This window comes from Lycorma delicatula, chromosome 5 (assembly GCF_047948215.1).
Source record: "Lycorma delicatula isolate Av1 chromosome 5, ASM4794821v1, whole genome shotgun sequence".
Classification (NCBI taxonomy): Eukaryota; Metazoa; Arthropoda; class Insecta; order Hemiptera; family Fulgoridae; genus Lycorma; species Lycorma delicatula.
The window spans coordinates 60,114,867-60,139,550 of NC_134459.1; the positions used below are offsets into that span (position 1 = coordinate 60,114,867).

The window sequence follows — 24,684 nt, forward strand, 5'->3', positions numbered from 1 at the left end:
GGCATAAGGTTGTCAAAGTTTTAATAGACCATCAACAGACTGACATGTTGATGTTGCTGAAAAACATTCAGAATTTAATTATAAAAAGTTGGTAAACTGCTTTGCACTAGATCATGTTGGACATCTTGAATTGTGTATGCCATGATTCTATCTTATGAAATTAATAACCGATAAATGTTGGTTGTATGGGAATGAACTCCATAACATTAATTGCAGTGATCTTCTACCTTTGCCAAATAGAACAAAGGTGAAGAGACAAACAGTTATTTTTACTACTGTAAATACACATAAAAAATACATCCAAAAGATCAAAAGTTAATAAATATTATGAAGTTCTATGCCATCTTATTGTTACTCTGTTACAAAAGACCCATAAAAACTACTCAACTATGAACTCACTACAGTTGTAATCTCTGATTTCTTGCACCTAGGACAGAAGTTTTTAAACGTACAAGTAATTTTCCAGGTTCACTAAGAATGTTACTCAGTAGATATGGTTTTCTGCAGCTCCTAGTTAATCCTAAAGCTGAAAATTCTGTTAAAAGAAAGCTAGCATACAAATATTTAAGAGGGCCTTGTAAAAAATTCAGAACATAGTAAAATCCTTTCTAAAACAGAACTTCAAGAAATATCTTCCTCAATGGGAAAAACACTGAGCTATACATGCTCTGAGACACAAGGATTGTACCTTAAGTTGACAAAGATTTAATCCAGTTATGATGCACGAACTGTACGGTACCCTATGCTGAGCTCCTGGTCAAAGCACACGTCAGCTATATGAGCCTATTGCTGCTATCTAGTTTTATTTTTATGAACTAAACCTTTATAATACTATTTACAGTAACTTTTTTAAAATTTTTAACACAGTACAATGTTTTTAACTGTTTGATTTGGACGTGAACAGCTGTGTTTTGTTTTGAAACTTCATTGTTGATTTACACTGTATATGAAAATGGCTTCTACAAGAGCTGATTGTGTTTCTGACAGTGATATTGAAGATTTATTGTTTTTAAGTGATAGAGACTCTTCTGCTAGTTTAGTAATGTTTCTGACAACAGTAATTCTAGCGATAATGATGGAAATTTAGATGAAGGGGCAGGAGGTGATAATAGGATAAGTCCAAATAATTTTATAGATCCTTATTTATTTGTGCATGACTATGGCCCACATCATGATTTACCACAAGGTTTTAATAAATTAGATTTTCTTTTTTAATACTTTCAGATGGTGATGAATTTTTCAATATGATTGCCACAGAAACACACAATTATTATGCTAACTATGTGCAGCAAACCAATAATATTGATAAGTTCTCGGAGCCTGTAACACTTGCTGAAATGAAGGCCTTTATTGGGATAGAGATATAGATGGGAGTTTATGATCTTCCAGAAATTGAAGATTATTTTTGTAATAATTTAACTGAATGCTCTTTAGTAAGACAAGCTAAAAAAAATCTGTTTCAATGGATCAAAAAATCTACAATTCTTTCCTTTCAGAGATACATGTATGATGCTGCAAAGGGGGACTCCCAATTATGATATTTTATACAAAGTTAGACCTTTACTAAATAAATCCAAAAGTTTCAAAAACTTTTATCAACCAAACAGAGAGTTGAGTGTTGATGAAGCTATGACTGGTTTCCAGAAACCAATTAGTTGTTTGAAACAATATCTTCCAACAAAACTGACTAAATGGGGAATTAAAACCTGAGCTGTTACTTGAACTGACTACTTGTTGGAGTTTGAAATATCTTTAGGAAAATATATCAATTAGAAATAAGGATCTGTTATTGGGTGAACAAGTTGTCACAAATTTGGCAGAAAATTATTTTTATAAAAACATTACATTTACTTTGATAATTTTATTAGTAGCAGCATAAAACTAATGAATATTTTTATGATAAAGGGACTAACGCTTCTGGAACTGCAAGAACTAATAGAAAATTGGCCTACAGTTTTTAAAAAACCCAAAAAATTAAAATTACAACAAAGACAACATACGACATTTCAATGTGGACCAGTGTATGTTACAGTTTGGGATGACAATAGAGATGTCTTTCTTTTATCAACCAATAATGACCCTAACTTGACAATAACTGTTAATCGATACACAAGTGGTGGAAATGAAAAGGTTACTGTAAATTGTCCACAATCTATAGCTAACTAAACAAAATTTATGGGGGGTGTTGACAAAGCTGATCAGCACCGCAGCACTTGCGGTTATGGTCGACCATCCAAGAAGTGGTGAAAATACATCTATCACTTTGTAATGAATGTAACTATTATAAATAGCTTTATTATTTTCAAGCAAACAAAGTCTACAGCCCTGAATAAACATGTTTTACATATTTAACATTCAGAAAAAATCTTATACAACTCATTGGAACTTCCTCCTCAAGAAAAATAGGATGTAATGAAGTCTTCCAGCTGCAATAAAATTCCCAAAATCATCCCATCAGCTTGTAAAACTTGAAAAAGAAGTTCAAAATTGTATAGCTCTAAAAAGTCAGTCAGGAAGAGGAATTAGGTCTTCAGTCAAGTGTAAACAGTGCCATCTCCCATTATGTAGAGTTTAATGTTTCCTTGAGTACCAGCAAGAAAGAGATAAGTGTTGAAGTGTTCCAATAAAAAAAATTTGAATTTAGTTTTAGTTTTTTATATTAATTAATGATAGGTTTTTTAAGTATAAACCAAATTTTATTGCTCTAGTGATAGATATAAAATAAACAGTATGAGAGTGAAGATCAACCTAAATTTGATGTTTCTTCTAATTAATAATAAGGTAAGTTACTAACATATAGATAGTTGAAATAATGATCGGGAGAGGGTTAAAACAGTGTATAAGTGTAATGTCATAGTTTTTGAATAGACCTTATAGAATAATAGTTAAAAGAGAAGACTCTAAAAATATAAAATTACTTTCAATAAATCTAATTTATGTAATCAATTTTAAACATTTTATTTAGAATGTGACAAGATTTATTTTTAGTTAGGGCTCTTGGGTTTCATTTTCAATGGATAACAAAAAAAAAACGAAATTCACATGATGTGTGTGAGACACACTAAGTGCTCCCTGGCAAATATTATTTGAAACTTCCAAAGATTATAAAAGTCTAGAATGCCTAAGAGCATGGCTTAGGAAAATTTTTTTGCTAGCAGTTAGTACAAGCCAGGACATTCCTTAAAATAAATAAATAATACTATCAAATAAAAATCATAGAACAGAAAATAAATACAATAATTACCAAACAAAGTGTGACCATTTCTAATCGGTAGCCATACTTATGAAGTATAGGCCTTAATACTTGTGCAAGTGTTTTGTTATGTTTTGACTTAACAGCTACAGTTTTTCTATTTGGTAAATCTAATCTGAAGACCACCCTGTCTTCGATACGTACTTCTTGTCCACCTAACACAATTGCATCTTCATCCAGCGCTAGAGCCTGAATAAAGAATAAAAACAAATAGATTAATTTTTAGCCACTGAAAATTAAACAATAAATTAACTGAAACCTCAAAATTTTAAAAGTGGTGAACTAAACAAAATTTAATAAAAATGTTTTTAAAAATATATACAGTTTTAGTAGGTTATATAAATTTTTAATGTAACATACAATTTGATGAAAAAAATACATAATTGAAACGTATAAGAATTGTACAGCTGTGTAACACACACTAGCTATTGTTAAAAATATAGATTAACAGCCCTATAATTTCTATTCAAATACCTTCATAAAAACAAAAAAAAAAAACAAAAAAATCCCATAATTTGAACATTAAACAAATGCTACTTTTAATTACTTTAGAAGTCATCCAAACTACCATAGATTTTTCTAGTCCCAAGTGAAGGTTAATGTTTTGGGATATGTGGCTTATCTATTAGGAGGCCATTCGATTAGTCTTCACTAATCATTTTTAATTTATTTCTTTTTCAACACTTTTCTTTTTCATCACTTTGGCTATAATTAGAAATGAAAGCATGGAGTTTTTTATTTCATAAAATAATAATAAAAAACAAAAAAAATTAATTTCCAACTATTAATAAAAAAAAAAACATATGATAAAAATAACATAAAAAAATATTCACACTAGAATTAAGATAAATTTATTTTTTAGTTATATTTTTAAAGCTAAAAAATGAGTTTTGTTTAAGATTAGTATATTTGTTGGTTACATATTATAATTTTTGTTTTTCAATTTTTATTGTGAAATATTCTTGCGAGTTCCTAGAAAACCTTTTATGGTCAATTGACAACAGCTAGTTAGTTAGTTTCTATAACCGTTTTATCTACTATATTCAGATGTACTAATGATAAAAAATTGACAACAAAGTTGTTATATTTTTCTGACATGGTTACTTATTAGAAAAAATAATGATACATGAAAAATGTAATCAATATTTTACTCAATTTGCTCCCCCATTCAGAAAATCACCTCCCAGGAAAATCTTTTGATTTGTCCAATTTTACTATGTTAATTGGAAGAAAATAAAAATATTCCACTGAAAAATGTGTAAACAATAAAAAGGTTACCTTAAAAATTCAAGAAATCAATATTTTTAAACTTTTATTTGCTCTCCCACCCTAAATATTGCCCCCAAAGTATTTTTCGAGGCAAAAAACCACACACTACTATGCTTAGGAAGACGTCAAAAAATTCATTAAAAAAAATAAGCAATAAATAAAAAGAAAGGGCTTTTTTGTTTTTTGGAAGAGGAATTTTGGGGCAAAATAAAAAAAAAAAAGGTAAGATAAGCATACAAGCATGACTAAGCTTAATATAAAGTGCGGTTATGTTAGCAAAATTAAGAGAAAACTGATCCCAAAATACCATCTACCCCAGCCCTTGGAGATATTGACCCCAAACTTTTACCAACAAATTCACTTGTAGACACAAGTCTCTATGCCTAATTTCATTAAAATCTATTTATCCAATCAAAGGTTATTAAAAATAAGTATAAATAAATATTTGCAATACAGAAAATTAAAATATTCTAACACTATATGCATGTTGATTTAATTTTTTTGAATCATCCATAACTGATTTAATTTTACCAAAACTTAAAATCTATAATTGCATTAATAAAAATTATTTTGAAGGTCAACTCTAACTTTTATTCCTTACTGAACATATAGTAGTAAAGTAGCAAAATTAATTTAATAGTAATGTAATGAGAATTTAAAGTTTTGCTTGCTACTACTAACAAATTTTTTGGAAGTGATGAAACCAAATAAAAATTAAAACTATACAGTAGACAGGGCAAAAAAGTAAAATTTTTTAAAATAATGATAAAATATTTTACAGATAACTCAATTATTTTCAATTTTTCTTTCTAATATGTAAAGATAAATCCAAAAGGTTGAAAAATATAACTTTTAACATTCACCACTTAAAACTTAGCTTGTGAGCACTAGGTACAATCCTACAAGCTAACAGGTTATCTATGCACACTATGACTTTTAAACCACTTATTAAATAATATAAGCTTTTTATTACAAATACTTTATTATTCAGAGAATACCCTACCTTTTGGCTCCAATAAATTTTTTTTGTTAAATTCTTTTTAGTAGTAGTCTATAATTTTAAAGGAAACAATCGAATTTTCAAAAACTTTCAGGAACAGCTATTAAAACAAAAACTTCAATAATTTTTAACTTAAAAAAAAAAACCAATGTCACTAACTTTACAATCATGTCATCATAATTATTTATGATCCATTAACACATAAGCAATTTAAACAAACTTTGTTTTCTGTTTTTTTACAATAGTCATATAATCTGTGACTTGTGCATTAGTAAATGACGAACTTAGATAATACAAATGACAAACTTTTAAATTAAGAGTTATATTTTAAAATAGCTTAATCAATAAAATTAGCAAAAAAAAAATCCCTTTCGACATGCTGGAAGGCGGAGGTAGATTTCACCAGTGCTAAGTAGGAGATAAAAAAGATTTCCACTTGAAAATTAAGAAAAACTTCAAATTTACTCAATACGACAATGGTAGCATGTGAAAAAAAGTTTCATGTTTGGCATATGACAAGGCTCATCTTCTTACAATTACAGTAAAAGTTTGGTCATCCCTTGCCATAAGGTTTGGTGACATCAAAAATTGTTTCAGACAAAAGTTTTAGGTAATGTTTACAGGACTAACAACCACTTTAGACTGATTTGATAATGTGCTTACGTTGGGAAGTATGATTTTTTTGTCTTCAAAAACCCATTTTTTCTACCTCCTGGGCAAATGGTTGGTGGTATCAAAAGACTTTACTTAGATAAGTTTTAGACCTTTTTTCAAACAATAATAAGAACTTTAAATGAGTTCAATATTTTACTTATTAAGAAAGTTATAGCGATATTTTGTTTTTTCGAAAAAGCCCCTCCATTTCCATCCCCATGGATCGTTATATTTTATGTACCAATCTGTAAGTGATTGGTACAAAATTATGGCAATTATTGTTCCACAAGAAAGTATTAAACAATATATATATAAACTTTTGAACTGACGGTGGTTTAGGGGTCTGAGGGGCGTGAGAAATGCAAAGTTATGTCAAAATTTCCAGAAGTCGAGTCATGATACCTATTACAATTGGTAGCTTTTTCTTATGAAATCTACCTAATATAAACTGGATCAGTTATAATTATTTTGATAATTTTAATCTTGAATATTAATATTAAAGTAATATTAATGTTACCTAATTATTAATAACCTAAAATAATTAGTAATAAGTAATGATACCTTATTAGAATGACCCATAAAGACTTGAAAATGAGAATAACGCAGAGCACGTTTTTCTAACAACCGTTGCACCAGCTGCCTTATAGTCTGTGGTGGTCGTATCTGCACAACAGCAGTAGCACCATCTGGTAGTACAACTCTACATAGTGATCCTGTTAATGTAAGGTCCCATGATGCAAGTGACGAACGGCTACTACTCACTGATGACTCTGCATCCTCTGCCACTCTATCACGTGACTTGCAGCGTGATTTACGTGACCATGGTAACAGTGATTTACGTCTCAAACGTTCTTCAGCATCACTACGACTTTTCTTTAGCTGTATAAATAATTTATGAACATTAGGAATTTATATAAATAATTATAAAAAACATTATTATTTGAATTACCAATACAAATTCAATATGGTTAAAATCTAATTAAGGATTTTAAGGATAATAACCTTAAAATTTACATGTCATAGAAAGCTTAAAAAATGTAGGTGAAGTTGGAAAAGACAATTATGCAAACAGTTAGTATTTGAGGAAGAAAATGTGGTCTGCTGCCATTGTGGAAGAGAATGTGGTCTACCATTCTTGAACAGAACAAATTCTCTGAATATCCTTTTAGCAACACAAATTTAACGATAATAGTGCAACTGAAAAGAACAAATAACAAAGAGTGATAAAATAGTCTACTCATACTGAGCTTAGTAGGATGATGTTTTCATGTAAAATATTTAATTCTTATTATTTAAATTAAAACCCATATGTACAGTTCTAACATTTCATTCATAAAAAATATATATATTAGGCAGTAAGCCCAGTTAGAATTAAAAATTGGTTTCAACTACATTCTGACCCATAAGACAGTAACATTATTCCTTATACAGCACCATTAATTTAATTCCAACAATAATACACTAATAAAATGGGCATTCATACTATGTCAAATTAATCATTATAAATCCTAGCATTAAATATGATATTTTAGAACCAAAATTATAATTTAAAAAAAATTCAACAATAAAATATTTTTTAACAATAAAAATGACTATTTTATCAAAAGGAAAAGTATAATGAATAATTTCAAGATATTGATTACCAGCATTATGAAAACATTATTGTCATCAGGTAAGTTGTTGGGGATAAAAATAAATAAATGAATGTAGTAGGGATATTTTAGGTTAAATGGGGGGGGGGGGGAGTTGAGATATGATGAAGTTACCTTATATTACTCGGGAACTGAAAGAGGAAAAAACAAAATAGAAATAACTGTAAAAAATAGTGTAAAACGAAAAGTACAAAAAGGAATTTATCTGGATGATAGGATAATGTCTTTAAGGATTGGAATACTACCAAAAGATCTAGTAATAGTTCAGGTGTACATACCAACACTGAAGTACAAGAATGAAGATAATGAAAATATGTAAAGTAACACTGAGGAGTTATTAGAAAATAACCAGTATTGCTGTAAAATTATTGGTCTGGAATGCAGTGATGAAAGAAGGCAAAGATGGAAAGACAATGGGCAATGAAACATGAAATGAAAGAGGACACAGGCTGGTTTTGAATTTTTTCTCTTACGAAGAGAAGGATTTGTTCATTATGTATATATTTTTTAAGAATTGTAAACAAAGAAGATATACTTCAACAAGACCAACATAAAAGATGAATCTCGCTTTCATACACATCATTTTTGGTTGAAAATATACACAGGAATGCCATTAAGGAAAATTGGGTTCCAGGAGCCAAAAAAAAGTGATCACATTCTGTAATGATGGAAAGGAAATTAAGGTAAAAAAAATTCAATCTGCAATGAAGGTGAAGAAATGGAATATAGAGGGGGCTAGAGGGTCTAGGGAGAGTAAAAGTGAACGAAATATTGTCATACACAATTACAAGGTAAAAGAAAAAATGAACCAGCAGAGGAAATGTGATCAAGGATAAAATCATCTATGAGAAAAGCTGCAGAAAAAGGAATTGGTTTCTAGGAGGGCACTTTGGTAAAGAAACCTTGGGTAACACAAAAAAATAGAAGAAGAAAATATAAAAATAAAGAAGGAGAATAACAACACAGCAATCTATATAATCACAGAACCTGTATGTAGGGAAAAGAAAACGGAAAACTGAGGTGGAAGAATTTATGGAAGAGAATATACAAGCCATGAAGAACAAGAAAGCAACAGGTAGAACAAATGAACTTCCAACAGAACTCTTTAAATGTTTGAAAGATAAAAGAATAGATGAAATACTCTCAATATGCAATTCCATTTTATGATAAGTATGGCTAGATTTTGTTATAACAAAAATGATACAGATACCTGAAAAGATTGGATTCAAAAAAATGTGAACAACATATAACTAACATATAACTATCAGCTCAATATCACATGCTTACAAAAATTGAGGAGATTGCTGCGGAAGAACAGTTTGGATTCAGAAAAAGCAAAGGAACAAGAGAAGCTGATCAGAGACTGATCAGATGATTGGAAAAGTATATTTTGAAAGAGGAAGAGGATTGAGTTTGTGTTTTATAAATATGGAAAAAGTATTCGACAGAGTACAGCGGGAAAAGTTATTTGATATTCTGAAAGAAAAGAGAGTTGATTGGAAAGATAGGAGACTGATCAGAGAATCGTATATGAAGCAAAACGAAGCTGTAAAATTAAATGAGAATCTCACAAAATGGTTAAAATTAGGGAGAGAAGCAAGGCTAGGTTGCTGCTTATCACCAACACACCGTTTATGTCGAGGAAACAATGAAAGAAATATTGGATGGCCAAAAACAAGTTAGCATAGGTAGAAGAAATAAAATTGCGTCAGATTTGCTGATTGCAGTTAGACACTTAGACATTACAAGGAATGATAAAAGCATTGAAAGAAGGAATATGAGATGAAAATAAATGTGAGGAAAACAAAAATTATGAAGGTGAATGAGGGAGAAGATATGGATGTTGTAACAACAGAAGGAAAAATTGAACAAGTAAAAAGATACAGATATTTCAAGACTGTGATAACTGAATACTGTAAGAGCAAAGAAAATTGCAATAGCAAAGGAAACAGTTTTTAAAAAGAAAAACCTACTCTGTAGCAATATGGATCTAAACCTGAGGAAAAGATTAGTAAAATGCTATGTTTGAAGTAAACTTTTGTACAGTAGTGAAACATACACGCTGGAAAAAGGAAAAAGATAAAATTGAGGCTTCTGAGATAAGGGTCTAGAGGAGGAGGAAGATAAAATGGGTGGACAGTAAGTAATGTAGAAGTATTAAGAAGAATAAATGAAGATAGAACAATATTGATGACTATCAGAAGGAGGAAAGGAAACTGGATCGAGCATATAATTAGGGGGAAAAAATAATAAATACAGTTCTGGAAGGCTCCAGTTAAGTTATGATGGGATGAGAAGAAAAGCATGGGACAGAAACATATGGAGACAACAATGGTGTCAGAAACCTGTCAACAGATACAATACCACATCACAATGATGATGATGATCATCATCATAATCAGTATTAGCGAATTCATTTGTAAGTAGATGATTTTCATTAATCCTTCATTCTTAAAGTTTTCTGAGCATGAAGGATTATTTCTTGTCAGATTTATCGTATAAAGATGAATAGCAAAACACGCCATAATGTAGCTGCTCAGTTGACTTTTTGTAATTTGCATAAATTGTAATGATGTGAACTGCATATCTGAAAAATTATTTATTTTTTGTACAGTCTCAGATTTTCTAAAAATTTCTTTTTAAAAGACCTGTCAGTTTTATCAATGTATATTTCCTTCTAAAAATAACTTTTATAAATGCTGCTATTATTAAATTCATCTTTGATGCAATTTTAGTTTGACTTATAAATATTTTGCTTTATTATATATTGGTTTAAAATATAAACTATAATTTGTTATTATAGTACATATTTTTTATTTGCATTTTTATTAAAACAGTTATATATTTTACAGGTTTATGATTTTACTTTAAACAGAAGTTTTTACACATTTGAAAAGGTAAAAGAAAGAATTTTTGAAACGTTGATCACCTCATTACTTATAAACAAAAATTTAATAATAAATACAGAAAATAGTTTTAAATAAACAAAATAAATAATAATAGTAAACTTCAATATTTAGAAAAATATTACACTTACAAATGTAATCATGAATGTACTTACACATTTAGGAGTGAGAAACAATTATACTAACCTTACTGTGCGAATGTGGAAGCTGATGCGGCGATTGATTACTGCTACTGGTACCACTACCACAACTATTGTTTTTGTTATTATTGTTATTACTACTATTGTTATTATTATTGTTAACATTTAACTCTAGTGCTGGATCTATTTTACCCTCAAAAGGTAATTTTTCCCCAGAAATTTCTCTTAAAAGGCATTCCTTATACAAATCTGATTTAATAAATCGTGGATAACTATCAAATTTCATTAAATTAAATATCTGCTTCTGCGCCTGAAAGAAAAATAAAGAAAACATTATGGCAAGATAAAATGTAAACAATCATATGTAATATCATGTAGTTATTTGTTAAAATACTCTAAATTTAAACATATATCCTTATATCCAACATCTTCAATAATTTATTCAAACATTTATGTATTTTGATTTATATCAGTCAACCCTTATATTTTTTACCTTCTACATTTTCTCTGATATAAAATGAACAAGTGCTGCTTTAGTATGCAATCTACCAATCATGAGGTTTAAAACAGCACTGTCCACCTGAATTATTTTACAATTTTATTTATTAATACAAAATTATATAAAATTTGATATATTTAATGTTAATTTGATTATAAAATGTTGGCAAGCAAAGCGAATGTTAGGTTGGGTAGATAACATAGTTTCCACGTACTGAACTTTGTACATCAACATAACCTACTCTAACACTTGCTTTATTCACTAACCTTGTCTAACATTTATATTAAATATACAAATTATATACAATTATGTGGTAGCAATTATATGTATACTGAAGTAGCAAAATGAATTAACCCTGATGCTTAAAGAAGCATGAAACTAATTTTTCTTTGATGAAAAGTTGCCAATCTTTTTTTTAAACTTTAACAAATTTCACAACAAAACTTTTTGAAGCACATTAAAATCATTACTGTCTTTAATATGCAAGACATTTGTACATCTTTATCAGATTCTGTACCTTTTTTCTACATAAATCTGAAACCAAAATTCTACTGATGTGCTAATGATATAGATGACATTAAAATTGTCAGACATATCATTTAAATAAAAAAGACATGAAAACAAAAAGCAAAAACATACCCATATTAAATTATTTTAAATAAGTAATAGTACAGATTACTGAAATTTGCATTATAAATAAAATAAAACAAAAAAATTAAGTGCAAGTAAATTAGTACATAAAATAGTTCAATGCTATTACAAAAACTTTCCAAAAACTGAGAAAATATTTTTAGTACAACAAAAAATTTAGAAAATGTCATGCCCACTGATTCAAAAGTAGTTGCTGATAAATAATTTTTGGCATTATAAAAAAATATTGGCTTTTCCTTTCATGTAACAGAGAGCCTAAAATATATTGATTAGCATAGGATTTAGAAGAGACCAGCGATTTGTTCCATCATAGAGAAATTTTTATTTTGAAGAGCGCTGTAACAGAGAGATTTATAGTTTTGCAAAGTATTTTCTTTTATTAACAATTCCTAAGGAGGTTAAATTAAATATGAGTTGAGAAAAAATCCCTCTATTAACTTAATTTATTCCTCAAGGGAAACACACGTGCCAGGTTTCAAGTTTCCAGTTATTCTGTCTAGAAGAGTTCTAAATATTTTACTACTTACAAATTTCCAATTTGTATCAATCACCAAATCACCAAATGGTTACAAACAATATAAAATTTTACTTAAACGCTCTCACAATCTAACCCATCATTAATTTCCTCCTGAACAACTGTATAGCTGAAATTTGGTTAAATTAATTTGATTAAAAATCCTTAAGAAATTAAAACAGGATTCCTAGGATTAAAAGTTCTGTAGCTGTTAGTATGAAGAATGAGTACTTCAAGCACTTGATATCCTTATTAGTTTTTAGTGAAAGGTAAAGAAAATTTTAAAACTAGAAAAGCAAAATTATTTTTTACCTGGAGAAAAAGTGAAGAATGTGCAGAACCTAATTCCTCTTGAGTAACTTGACGAGCATGTGAATCAACATTAACTGGTTCTAATGCACCCAAACAAAGATGTTTTGAAAAAATATCTTGCGCTAACCTCCGTCTTTCTTCTAAATCATCAACGCTTCGATAACGTTCACAAGCAACCCAAAAATAAATATTCTCGTGGCTAAATTCTTTTTTCAGGAACTCCTATAATTAAAAAAATAAACAACCGGACATTAATATATTCAATAATAACACAATAAGATAACTTTAAATAACAACTGAATATAAAGTGTAATTCCAAACCACAACCAAAATTTATTATTGGACATACATAAAATTCTGCTTGTGATCGGGTATGTAATATTTTCTAACACAATATGAATTTTAAAAAAAAACACAAATTTTCCCACATCCCAATATGTACTTTTTAATTGGGTACAAAACTAAAGAAGTAAATAAAAATACATACAAAATTTTCTATCACTAATCAGTAAAAAAATGTTGCAAGTGAAATGGAAGCAAGAAAATAAACAACAAACAAGAGAAAAACTGAAATTAAGAATATTATTATGTCTCGAACTTCCTGATATTTCTCAATTACTGATTTCTATCTAATACCAAAAATATTAGGCTAAAAGAAAAGGTTTGTCAGAAAAGTTATTTAAATTTCATTCTCTTTATGTTTTTATTAAAATTCTTCCCGAGTGAGTAAACACAACAACAAATCTTTTTAAGGTACAAAACTAGTGTTTTATATTTCATAAAATTATTTTGTTATGAATTATTTCAAACTTTGTCATCTTCAATTTTCTGTACCTTGAATCCTAATATATCACTAGTGAATAAACAATTAGCTTCCAGTGGAGGGTAAGATAATCAAAAGGATTAGTGATCAATTGAATATTTCCATGACCTGTAAACTATTTTGAAAATGAAAGAGTGAGTTTCATTAGAAACTTATGGTTATGAAAACAGAGAGCAGATTCAAACAGTTTTCTGAGTAAATCTTGTTTAAGCTTTGAAGCTAACCTGTCATAAAGAAAGCAGTTCTATTATTGCCTTTTTCTAATAAGCATGCCACTCTTATATACGATTTACTAAGTAGAGTTACTCTAATTTAAGTTTCTTCTGTTTTACAGTAAATTCAAAGTAAGCAACTGTGAAGGCTTAAATATGTTTTCAAAGTTTTTGTACCAGGAATGTAAGAAGATGCAGAATCTATATCTTGCAGTAAGCATATTTGATATGCTCATCTGATCATCTCAAGTTGGACTACATGAACACTTTTGAAAATATTGTACATTAACAGAAAAGAAAATTAATATATAATTTCTGGACACAAGCTCCCAGGCAGAGCCAACATTAATATCACGTGCACAGATTTTTGCCATCCAAAGAACATCTGTAAGAATGAATCAACGATACCCAATATGAAACCAGAATTTTTGTATAGAAAATACACGTTTATTGTATTAAAATGATAAAAAATATTTTATTCTAAATACTTTTTCTTTCTTTTTCCTGTTTAGCCTCCGGTAACTACCGTTTAGATAATTCTTCAGAGGATGAATGAGGATGATATGTATGAGTGTAAATGAAGTGTAGTCTTTTACATTCTCAGTTCGACCATTCCTGAGATGTGCGATTAATTGAAACCCAACCACCAAACAACACCAGCATCCACGATCTAGTATTCAAATCCGTGTAAAAATAACTGGCTTTACTAGGACTTGAACGCTGTAACTCTCGACTTCCAAATCAGCTGATTTGGGAAGACGCATTAACCACTAGACCAACCCGGTGGGTTTTATTCGAAATACTATCCATCGCTAGCTATACATTTTTCCCATTTATGAATACCACAGCAAAAAAACGATTGTTCTTTTGAGGCAAACCAGTCATCGAGCCATTTTCATAAGAAGTGAAGCACTGCTCATCAAGTGCGTATCCCATCGATGCAAATAAATAGTAGTTGGACGGAGCCATGTCTGGTGAGTAAGCTGCATGCAATAGTATTTAACTGAACAACTCAATCATTTCCTTGACTGGTTTTGCTGTGTGATGGTGCATTTATCATCATGCAAAATCACTTTGTGTTTCCTTTTTTGATATTCTGGTCATTTTTCACGCAATGCTTGATTCAAATTGATCATTTGTTGTTGGAAGCGTTCAGTATTAATGGTTTCACCAGGTTTTAGTAGCTCTTAATAGATCACACCCTTCTGATCTCACCAAACGCATTGTCTTCTTTCCATAATGATTTGGCCTTGAAATCGATGTCAATGGTTTGCCTGGAGTAACCCATGATCTTTTACACTTAGGATTCTCGAAATATATCTACTTTTCATTACCTGTCATAATTCGATGGAGAAATGACTTTTTTTTGTACCTGGTGAGCAGCATTTTGCAAGTGGTTTTTCGGTTTTCTTGCTGTTTTTCACTCAGTTCATTTTTCCATCTTCTGGATCTTTCCCATTGCTTTTAAACGAATGGAAACAGCTTCTCGTGTTACATTTAATTGATCTGCGAGTTGTTGTTGCGTTTGAGCATCAACCTCATCCAACAGGATCTTTCCCATGGCTTTTAAACGAATGGAAACAGCTTCTCGTGTTACATTTAATTGATCTGCGAGTTGTTGTTGCGTTTGAGCATCAACCTCATCCAACAATGCTTACAATTCACTGTCTTCAAACGTTTTTGTTGGTCTACAAACAAAGTTCTTCATTTCTCACTTCAAAATCGCCACTTTTGAATTTTTTAAATCACTCAAAGCACTGTGATTTAGCAAGAGCATGCTCACCACAAGCATTCAATGTGATTCTGCAGCAGTTTCTTTAGATGGTAACAGAAAATCAATGCTGTCTGCAAATTATAGTTTGTAGATACAAAATTCAACATGTTCAACGCTAATTAAAACTGTTGTATGAAACTTGTATTGTTGTGAATTGAAAATCTTTGTCAGCTATCAAAGAAATAAATGGCGCCAATGACACAGTTTGACGGTAACTATATTGACAGCTAGGGCCATGTATGGGCAAATTCCAGTTTCATATTTACACACCTGGTAAGAGAAAGGTAATAAGGGTTAATCTATCCACAGGATGAAATAAGTCTAACAAACCCATGATGTGCTTAAATAGCCCACCAATTTATACCCACATAAGATTCCTTAGGAGAGTGAATAGTTTTTTATCCTAAAATGAGACAGAAAATATCATTGTAATCATTAATCAGTAATATCATTATACTACCAATTAATGATTTTTTAACTAGCTTAAACATATCTAAAATGTACCAGAGAACAAACAGAATCGATTTTTTCTAAGAAAAATTATCATTCCAGATTAGAGTGGTTACTGGAAACACACAACTGCTAGATGCATTCACTTTATGAACTGGAAGAGCCCTGAAAAGGCTCATCACTTGAAAAGTAAAATGGGAAATTAATCATTTGAAATATTGAGAATAAAAATCATAAAAGAAATATAAAACAATTATTATATAACTTTATTATGATTTGAAAATTATGGAACCAGTTTATTAAAATGTTTGTTAACCAAAAACTCTCAAACTAATTACAAATAAAAAAACATCAGCAAATGCATGAAAATAATCATAAAAAAATAAGTATAAAATTTAGTTAAGACAGCTTTTGGTTTTGGCATCTTCATGAATACCCTTTCTTTTCCATCCTTTTTAGTCTCTAAAATAACACAATGAAGATATGCACCTCCACAATGGTGTGGCTGGATCGCTTAATTTGATAAAGAGTAGGATTAAGTGAACTAAAATGAATCCCTTTAATAGTAAAAACATAGACCTTAGTAGTAAAACAACACACAAAATTCTGAGATAAGGAAGAAGGAAATTTCATAAAGAACAAATTGAAAGATTGATAAAGATTTTAAAAAGAATAATACTTGAAATTTTTAAAACTAAAATCACAAACTCCAGCCCACCATTATGCTTTAAAAGAACATTAGGTCTCCAGTCACAAATAATACAGGAATTATGAAATCCCAGCAGAATGTCAGAAATTTATTAAATTACGAAATCCCCAAAAAATAAGTTAAATTTTAACTATAAAAATCCACAAAATGAAAATTCTATACCATCAAATTTGGAATAAATAATAGAAACTGTAAAATCTTTGAAAAATAATAAAGCTGCTGTTGAGGATGGAATAACGGCAGAATTGTTGAAATCAGCCAATGAAGAGTTTCTTTCGGAAACAGTAGAACTTTATGGGAAAATTTGGCAGGAAAAATATATCCCTGAAGTTGGAGAATTGCAATTATCCATCTTCTTCACAAAAATAAGATAAAAAAGATGTGAATAATTCTAAGAGAACTCCCTCTAGCCAGGTAATGTATAAAATTTTCTCTTAGAAAAAAACTATTAAACAATTAGAAAATCAAATTGATCCAAAGTGAGTTTCAAGGATGCTTCAGAAGGGGTAGGTTATGTTCAGAATAAATTTTAAGTTTAGAATTAATCATTAAACACCAGATGTTAAAGATCAAATCCAATGTTCATTACAATTGTTGATTTTCAAAAAGCCTATAATTTTGTAGACAGGGAAACTTATTGGTACAATAATAAAGAATATGGAGTACATCAGAAAACTATAAAAATTTAATAAAACTAACTAACAAACACATTCTCAAATTAAAATTTTTAGGTGAAATCAGCAGTACTTTTGAAATTAAAACAGGTCTGAGAAAGGGTGATGGCCTTTATCCTACTCTTTAATCTAGTATTAGATAAAATAATGAAAACATTTTTGAACTTAACAAATTTGCTTTTGGAATCGGAGCAGAGAAAGGAAAAATAAGGGTAAATTATTTAGCTTTCACAGATGAGATGGTTTTACTGGCAAATTCAGAAAAAGAAGCAATTTCTCAAGTTGAGGATTTGAAAATAACTGTCAGAAAAGTGGGTTTACAAATCTTTTATTCTAAAACAGAAATAATGACATTCTAAATAAAACAAGAAATGTACAGAAACCAGATTTGGAAAAATTAAATACACATATAAATTAAAATATCAAAGAGAATAATCTCAAATCTTTGGATAAAGTGTCTAAAAGCAGAAAAATAGTTTTTGAGAATGAAATTTTTAACTATAAATATATACAAGAAAAATTTATCCCTAATTTATAACCGAGACATAATACAGTATTGAAACCAGAAATCCTGTATGAAACAGATACCTCCAGTTTAGGAAATTGAGAATCGCTTTTAAAAATTGAAAGGAAAATTTTAAGAATGACCTGTAGCACAAGACACACAGAATGAATTCAAATAAAGAAATTTTATAAAATTAAAGAAAAAATAAGAAAAAAAAGGTAAAGTTTTTGTAGATTTAAAAACCATAGTCCAAAAAGAAAACTAAAATTTGTGGGGACATATGATTTAAACAGACTAATAAAAACCTTTTTCATAAATTTTGGAAATATAAATCTTCTTTACCATATAAAAAACAAGTAAACGAAGACCTACATAAAGCAAATGTTGAAAAAAAAAAGATTGTAAAGATAGAAAAACATTTAGAGAAAAAATCCACAGAACAGAGGTATTGTGACTGCAAAAAAGATAAGAGCGCATGTGCTGGACAGTAGAATAAAAATCATACCATAGTGAAAGAATAAAAGAATTCTGGAAAAAGAGAGAAAATCAGATCAGAAGGAATTAAAATGATATTTATGTGGACCTCTGCAGGCCCGTTCAAAGAAAAAAAGGTATAGTTAAATTGTTTAAGTATAAAATATAATTATTGTTAAGTACAGTGAGTTCGGAAAGTTGTTGTGGACTGGAATTATGAAAGTGGAATTATGAAAATTAATGAAGCTTTCTTAATTATTGCTTTGTATTTTTATTTCATTATTTTATATAAATGGATATTACAATAACCGGAATAGTTTCTAAAAGGTCTGAAAATGACTTCCTCCAGTACAATACAAATTCCTTCATACAATACTGCACACGTGTCAATTTTTTTTCTACACATTAACCAGCTAATGTACTGGAATGTCTCATACGTAAAAGTCTGTTCAAAAAATAACAGAACTTTTTTAATTGCACGCCAACAGAGATATTTAATGATGTGCTGTTGGCAGTATTGTGTTCCGCATAACCTCCTCTGTTACCATATGTTCTTGGATCATTGATAGCTCATTTAGTTGTGTTATTATTGCTTGAGTACAACATGTTTAAATGTTAGTAGCGACTTTTGTAATGTGCAATTATTTGATGACTGAACTTTTGTATCAATGTCATAGCCGTAAATCCAGCTTTTGTCTGACGTTATGATACTTTGCATGAATGTTTCATCATCATTGGCTTGTTCAAGGAGTTACCGGCAATTGTCCACTCAATGGTCTTTCTGCTGTTTAGTCAAGAAATTAGGAACAAACTTTGCTGCAACTCGATGCATGTTCAGTTTTTCAGTCAAAATGTGACAGTATGATCCAATCAAGATGCTAACCCTTTCTGCAAGTTCTCTGATAGTCAATCGGCGATTTGCACGCACCAGATTGTTGATTTTATAAACATGTTATCATCAGTTGAAGTTGAAGGACTTCTTGGTCAAGAGTAATCTTCAACTGACTGACAATCACTTTTAGATCGTGAAAACTATTCGCAGTATTGCGTACGACCCAGAGCATCATCTCCATAAGCTTGTTTCAAAACTTGAAAAGTTTATGTGAATATTTTACCAGTTTTATGCAAATTTTACATTCTATCGTTGCTCCTGAAAAGCACACATTAAAAAAATTGCTACTAACACTTAAACACGTTGCACTCAAATAACAATAACACAAAACTAAACAAGATATCAACAATCCAAGAATATATGGTTACAGAAGAAGTTATGCAGAACATAATACTGCCAACTGCACATCACTAAATATCTCTGATGACGCATAATTAAAAAAGTTATTTTTTTGAACCTCATATGCTGTTATTGCGGTTTTTAATTTGTCAATTTTACACAGTCTGTTGCGATACACTGCTTGTTTCGCTGCCCCCCATTGAAAGTAATCTGAGGGAGTCAGATTGGGTTTTGGTGCAAGCCACAAACCTCTCAAAATGAGTTGTTCACCAAATACATTTTGTTTAAAAGTCATTGATCTGTTAGTTGTGTACACTGTGGCGGCATCTTGTTGGAACCAACTGTGATTGATTTCCGTTTCTGTTAAAACTAATCAAGTTAACAGCACAATAACGATCACTATTAACTGTATTTTCAAAAAAGATTGGACCCACAATCAGACTCCAATTTTCACTTCGTGTAAAGATTGTTCATGTAATTCATAGGGGTTAGTTAATTTATTCAGTCATGTATCCTGTGAATTAATATACCCTCCCAGATAAAACCACACTTCATCTGTAAAAAACCATAATGCCGAGGATATCTACAAAATTTTGATCAATAAAATGTTTAAACCATTGACAATAATCTAATCTTTTGGCACAATATAGTCTTCAGTTTTTGAATACATATTACTTTGTAGGGGGAAAATTTCATTTCTTTTCTTACAGCTTTATGTCCGGTAGTAAGTCCAATATCTTGCTCTAAAGAACCCACAGGGCAACCAACCTAACACTGAAATAACAGAATGCATCACATAATTCTAAAGCATACTGCACAGAGACTTTCTGAAATGCACTGTATAATCATAAAAATAAGAAAATAAAATTTCACTCCAACCAAAACTGCTTATAAAAGGTGCTTAAACTCTTTTAATAGACACTCTTTAGAAATAACAAAAAAAAAACAAAACAAAATTAGTGGTTTCAATTTCTCTAGAATATGAAAGTGCATTCACTTGTTAATATTTTGAATAGCAAGCTGACCTAGGTCAATTACCAATTGAATCAATGTATAAACGCAAACTCCCCTCTTTCATAAATGAAGTCATTAATACAACATATATGTTGTACGAATATAGCTGCATACATATATGCTTGTATAAATCAAACAGCCCTATTATACAACAAATACTGGAACTTCCTGTTATACAATATATTTTATGACAAAATAACTAGTAAATAAGTCATATGCTTGTATAAATCAAACAGCCCTATTATACAACAAATACTGGAACTTCCTGTTATACAATATATTTTACGACAAAATAACTAGTAAATAAGTCATCTCAATTAACTTTTATAAAGTGTAGACATTTAATTATGTAATAAAAAATAAATATTTCATTTTAGTATACATTTTTTAAAAAATAAAATGTTAGACTGAATAACAGAACATAAATTAATGAAGCCTCCTGGTGGTTCTTTCATTATATTATTTTGTCCAATATAGTATAATATATTCAATTACGTAACAGAATACAGTAGGGATAAAAATGCAATAATTAAATTCATTTAACTCAAAAAGGAGGTTAGCTGAATATCAATGAAGATTAGATCTAAAAAATCTGGAAACAATGTTTTTTTTTTTAAACAAAAACAGAAATCTTATCACAAAATAATTACAATGTTTCAGAAATGAATTTACTAGACAGTTTAGTCTAGATCTAAAATGTACTAAGTTCTACAATGAACAAATGTAATTAGCTTCAAAATCACAATACAAATACACAAATATTAACAACCTAAACATTCTTGACAAAAAAAGCCTGCATCATCACAATTACTTTTATAGGGTACATTAAATTGTTGCTTTATACTATGTGTGTTGGTATACACACATATATCCCTTCTTTTTTTTCTGACAGTGAAACAAGTTTTCTGACAGTGTGTGGGACTAATCCAAATGCTTTTTCTGATAGTATTTATGTTCATTATACATTCAATCTTTCTGGGGAACAAAGTGATAGTTGTGACTTGAAGGCCTAGCACCTGCATTTTAGCAGGCTGAGCATGATGATTTTTAACAGTATATTTGACTCAGCAAATAAGGCAGCAGAACCATTACACTTCTTCCACATCTTTCCTAATGTAATCTTGGAATGGGATGATTGTTATTTTCGAGAATGGCTGTGCATTTCTGCAACTGATTTGTCAGGTTGTCAACAACTGTAAGGTTTTAGCAACTAACATACATACACACAATTCTATCAACATTCTAGATACACGTTTTCCGAAAAAAATTAAAAATTAACCGCTGAAACTACAGTGCAAACAACAATTTTATAATCATCGTGCAACATCATGAATAAATGAAACAAATTTTACCAAGGAAGAAAAAATAAATTTATGAAAAATAAGTAAATTTTAAAGAGTTGTCATTAAAAATTAACAGTTTTACACAATAGAAGATTATAAAAAATACATTTACTTGATTATATTCATTATTTTAATAACTATTTAAAAATTCTTTCTTAATTATAATTTTGGCTTACAAATGATTAATTTAGACCTTTTTCTCTGGTTAGAAATACAGATATCTATACGCATAATAAAAATGTATAAATTTTAAAAAAGCATGATTAAAATCAACGACATTTTCAATTAAAAAGACTGAAAAATTTGAACAAAAGAACCTTGTAAAATTTAATTTTGAAGTTTGAAAAAACAGTACAACCTCACCTGAAAGGAAAAATTTAAATTTATTTTAAATATGCATTTAGTTCATCTATTATAATAATAAGTTATACACACTGAATAGTCACAGAAAAAATATTAACAACTTTTAATAACTTTTATTGATAAAAAAGAAATTAGTTCTTGGTTAAAATTAAATTCTTGTTTTACTGATATATTAGTCATTACATCATTACTATTAAACACCTACTTCAATCATATTCAAATATTTAAATAACAAATAACTAATTATTACCGATTACAACATAGAAATGTTAAAATACCAAAATTGAAAATAATATTGTCAACAAATATGAGTATGAAAAATTTAATCTGTATTTTCAAAATAAATAAAAAGTAAAAATATCAATCATAAACTAAATTTATTGCCCAATGTTATCAAGTTATAAAGATATTTATACTGATCTTAATAAAACAATTGTATAAAAAAGATAAGTTATATACATACATATCAAAAAAACCTTTACCTCTAATAAAAAATATTATCGTCAGTCATAACCACAAAATATTTAAGATAACTACATAAATAAAATCTATGAAGTCTATATAATATAATAATATAAAATATATAATATACAAGGGTTATTTTTTTTTTCAAGGTCCGATTGATCACAAATAAAAACCCGTGCAAAAATCAGATGAACCTTTGCGAATATGTGTTGCGCAGCATCTCTAGTATGGCCTTCAATCATGCCGCGTCACTTCGTTTAGTTCTGAACACACAGCTAGCACGTAAACATGTCTACAACAATAGCATCTCTCACCAAGTGTGAAGTGCGTGTGGTAATTATATTTCTTCAGGCTGAGGCATGTAATGCAGCTGAAATTCATAAGACGAATAAGTAATGTGTACGGTGAAACTTCAATGAGTGACAGCAAAGTGCGAAAATGGTGCAGGAATTTTAAAGCAGGACGTACAGATGTTCATGATGCATGCGGTCAGGGAAGGAAGCGAGTGGATGAGGCAATTCGAGAAAATCGTCGGTTCACAGTTTCTGTTTTGAGTGATTCATTTCCTGAAATTTCAAGGTCAGCTCTCTACACCATTGTGAGTGAGAGACTTCAGTACCGCAAACTGTATGCGAGATGGGTTCCCAAGATGCTGTCCGACCATCACAAAACAATAAGAATGGACGCCTCCCTAACGTTTCTCCAGCGCTACCACAATGAAGAAGATTTTTTGAACAAAATTATGACAGGGGACGAGACATGGGTCCACTTCGAAACTGAAGAACAATCCAAACAGTGGATGCATTCTCATTCTTTCAACCAAAGAAGTTCAAGCGAACCTTCTCCAACAGAAAGTGTATGGCTGCTGTGTTCTGGGACCGGAATGGAGTTCTCTTGGTGGAATTCATGGAACGTGGCACGACCATCACTACAGCCTCATACTGCGTGACTCTTCATCATCTACGAAGGGCAATTCAGAATAAGCGGAGAGGAATTTTGTCATCAGATATTGTCTTTCTCCATGACAATGCTCGGCTGCACACTGCAGCTGTAAAAAAGAAGCTCCTACATCGTTTTCGTTGGGAAGTGTTTGATCACCCATACAGCCCGTACTTGGCTCCATCTGATTTTCACCTCTTTGCTCACATGAAACGCTGGCTTAGGAGGACAAAATTTTGGCACAGACATCGAGCTGCAGACCAGTGTAGAAACATGGCTGAAAACACAGGCAGCTGGCTCCATTCTATGACGAGGGTATTGGAAAGTTGGTACCACACTATGACAAATGTCTAAATAGGAGTGGCGACTATGTAGAGAAATAGCATAACTATATAAGTAATTGTTACAAGTAAATCATTTTTTATTTTCAGTGTGGTTTTAATCTCGTGACCAATCGAACCTTGAAAAAAAATAATCCTCGTATAATAAAAGTGGATTTTTTGTCCAAGTTGTTCAAGTCACTCTTTTTTTTTTAATATCGGTGTTTAATAAATTAAATACAAAATACAACTCTTGAAAAAAGTTTCTTAAAGAAAATAGGACTTGAAATTAAATTTTATTTTACAGCTTATTCAGAGAAACTGGATTTAGCAAAAATTATAAGAAATGAAAATACACTTAAAAAAACTATTGTAGAAATATTTATTATTATTTTTTATGTTTTCAATTAAATAATGAAGGAGTCTTTAATACTAAAGTTGCCAAGTACTAGACATGCAGGTTTGGTAAATTTAGTTTTAGAAGCAATTGAAAAGAATAAAAGGAAGGCAACAGAACATAAACAAAACAGATAACTAA

At 29.9% G+C, this 24,684-nt stretch overlaps 1 protein-coding gene across 3 annotated transcripts in view; it reads right to left on the minus strand.

Annotated features, from left to right (window-relative positions):
- Positions 1-24,684, minus strand: part of loco (regulator of G protein signaling family member locomotion defects) — a 129,003-nt gene that overhangs the window by 33,115 nt on the left and 71,204 nt on the right. For all 3 annotated transcript variants that reach the window (XM_075366236.1, XM_075366235.1, XM_075366238.1), the window contains exons 4-7: positions 12,851-13,072; positions 10,921-11,184; positions 6,738-7,055; positions 3,245-3,442 (exon numbers count right to left, since the gene is read on the minus strand). In XM_075366236.1, coding sequence (XP_075222351.1) covers positions 3,245-3,442; positions 6,738-7,055; positions 10,921-11,184; positions 12,851-13,072 — 1,002 coding nt within the window. The remainder of the gene's footprint in view (positions 1-3,244; positions 3,443-6,737; positions 7,056-10,920; positions 11,185-12,850; positions 13,073-24,684) is intronic.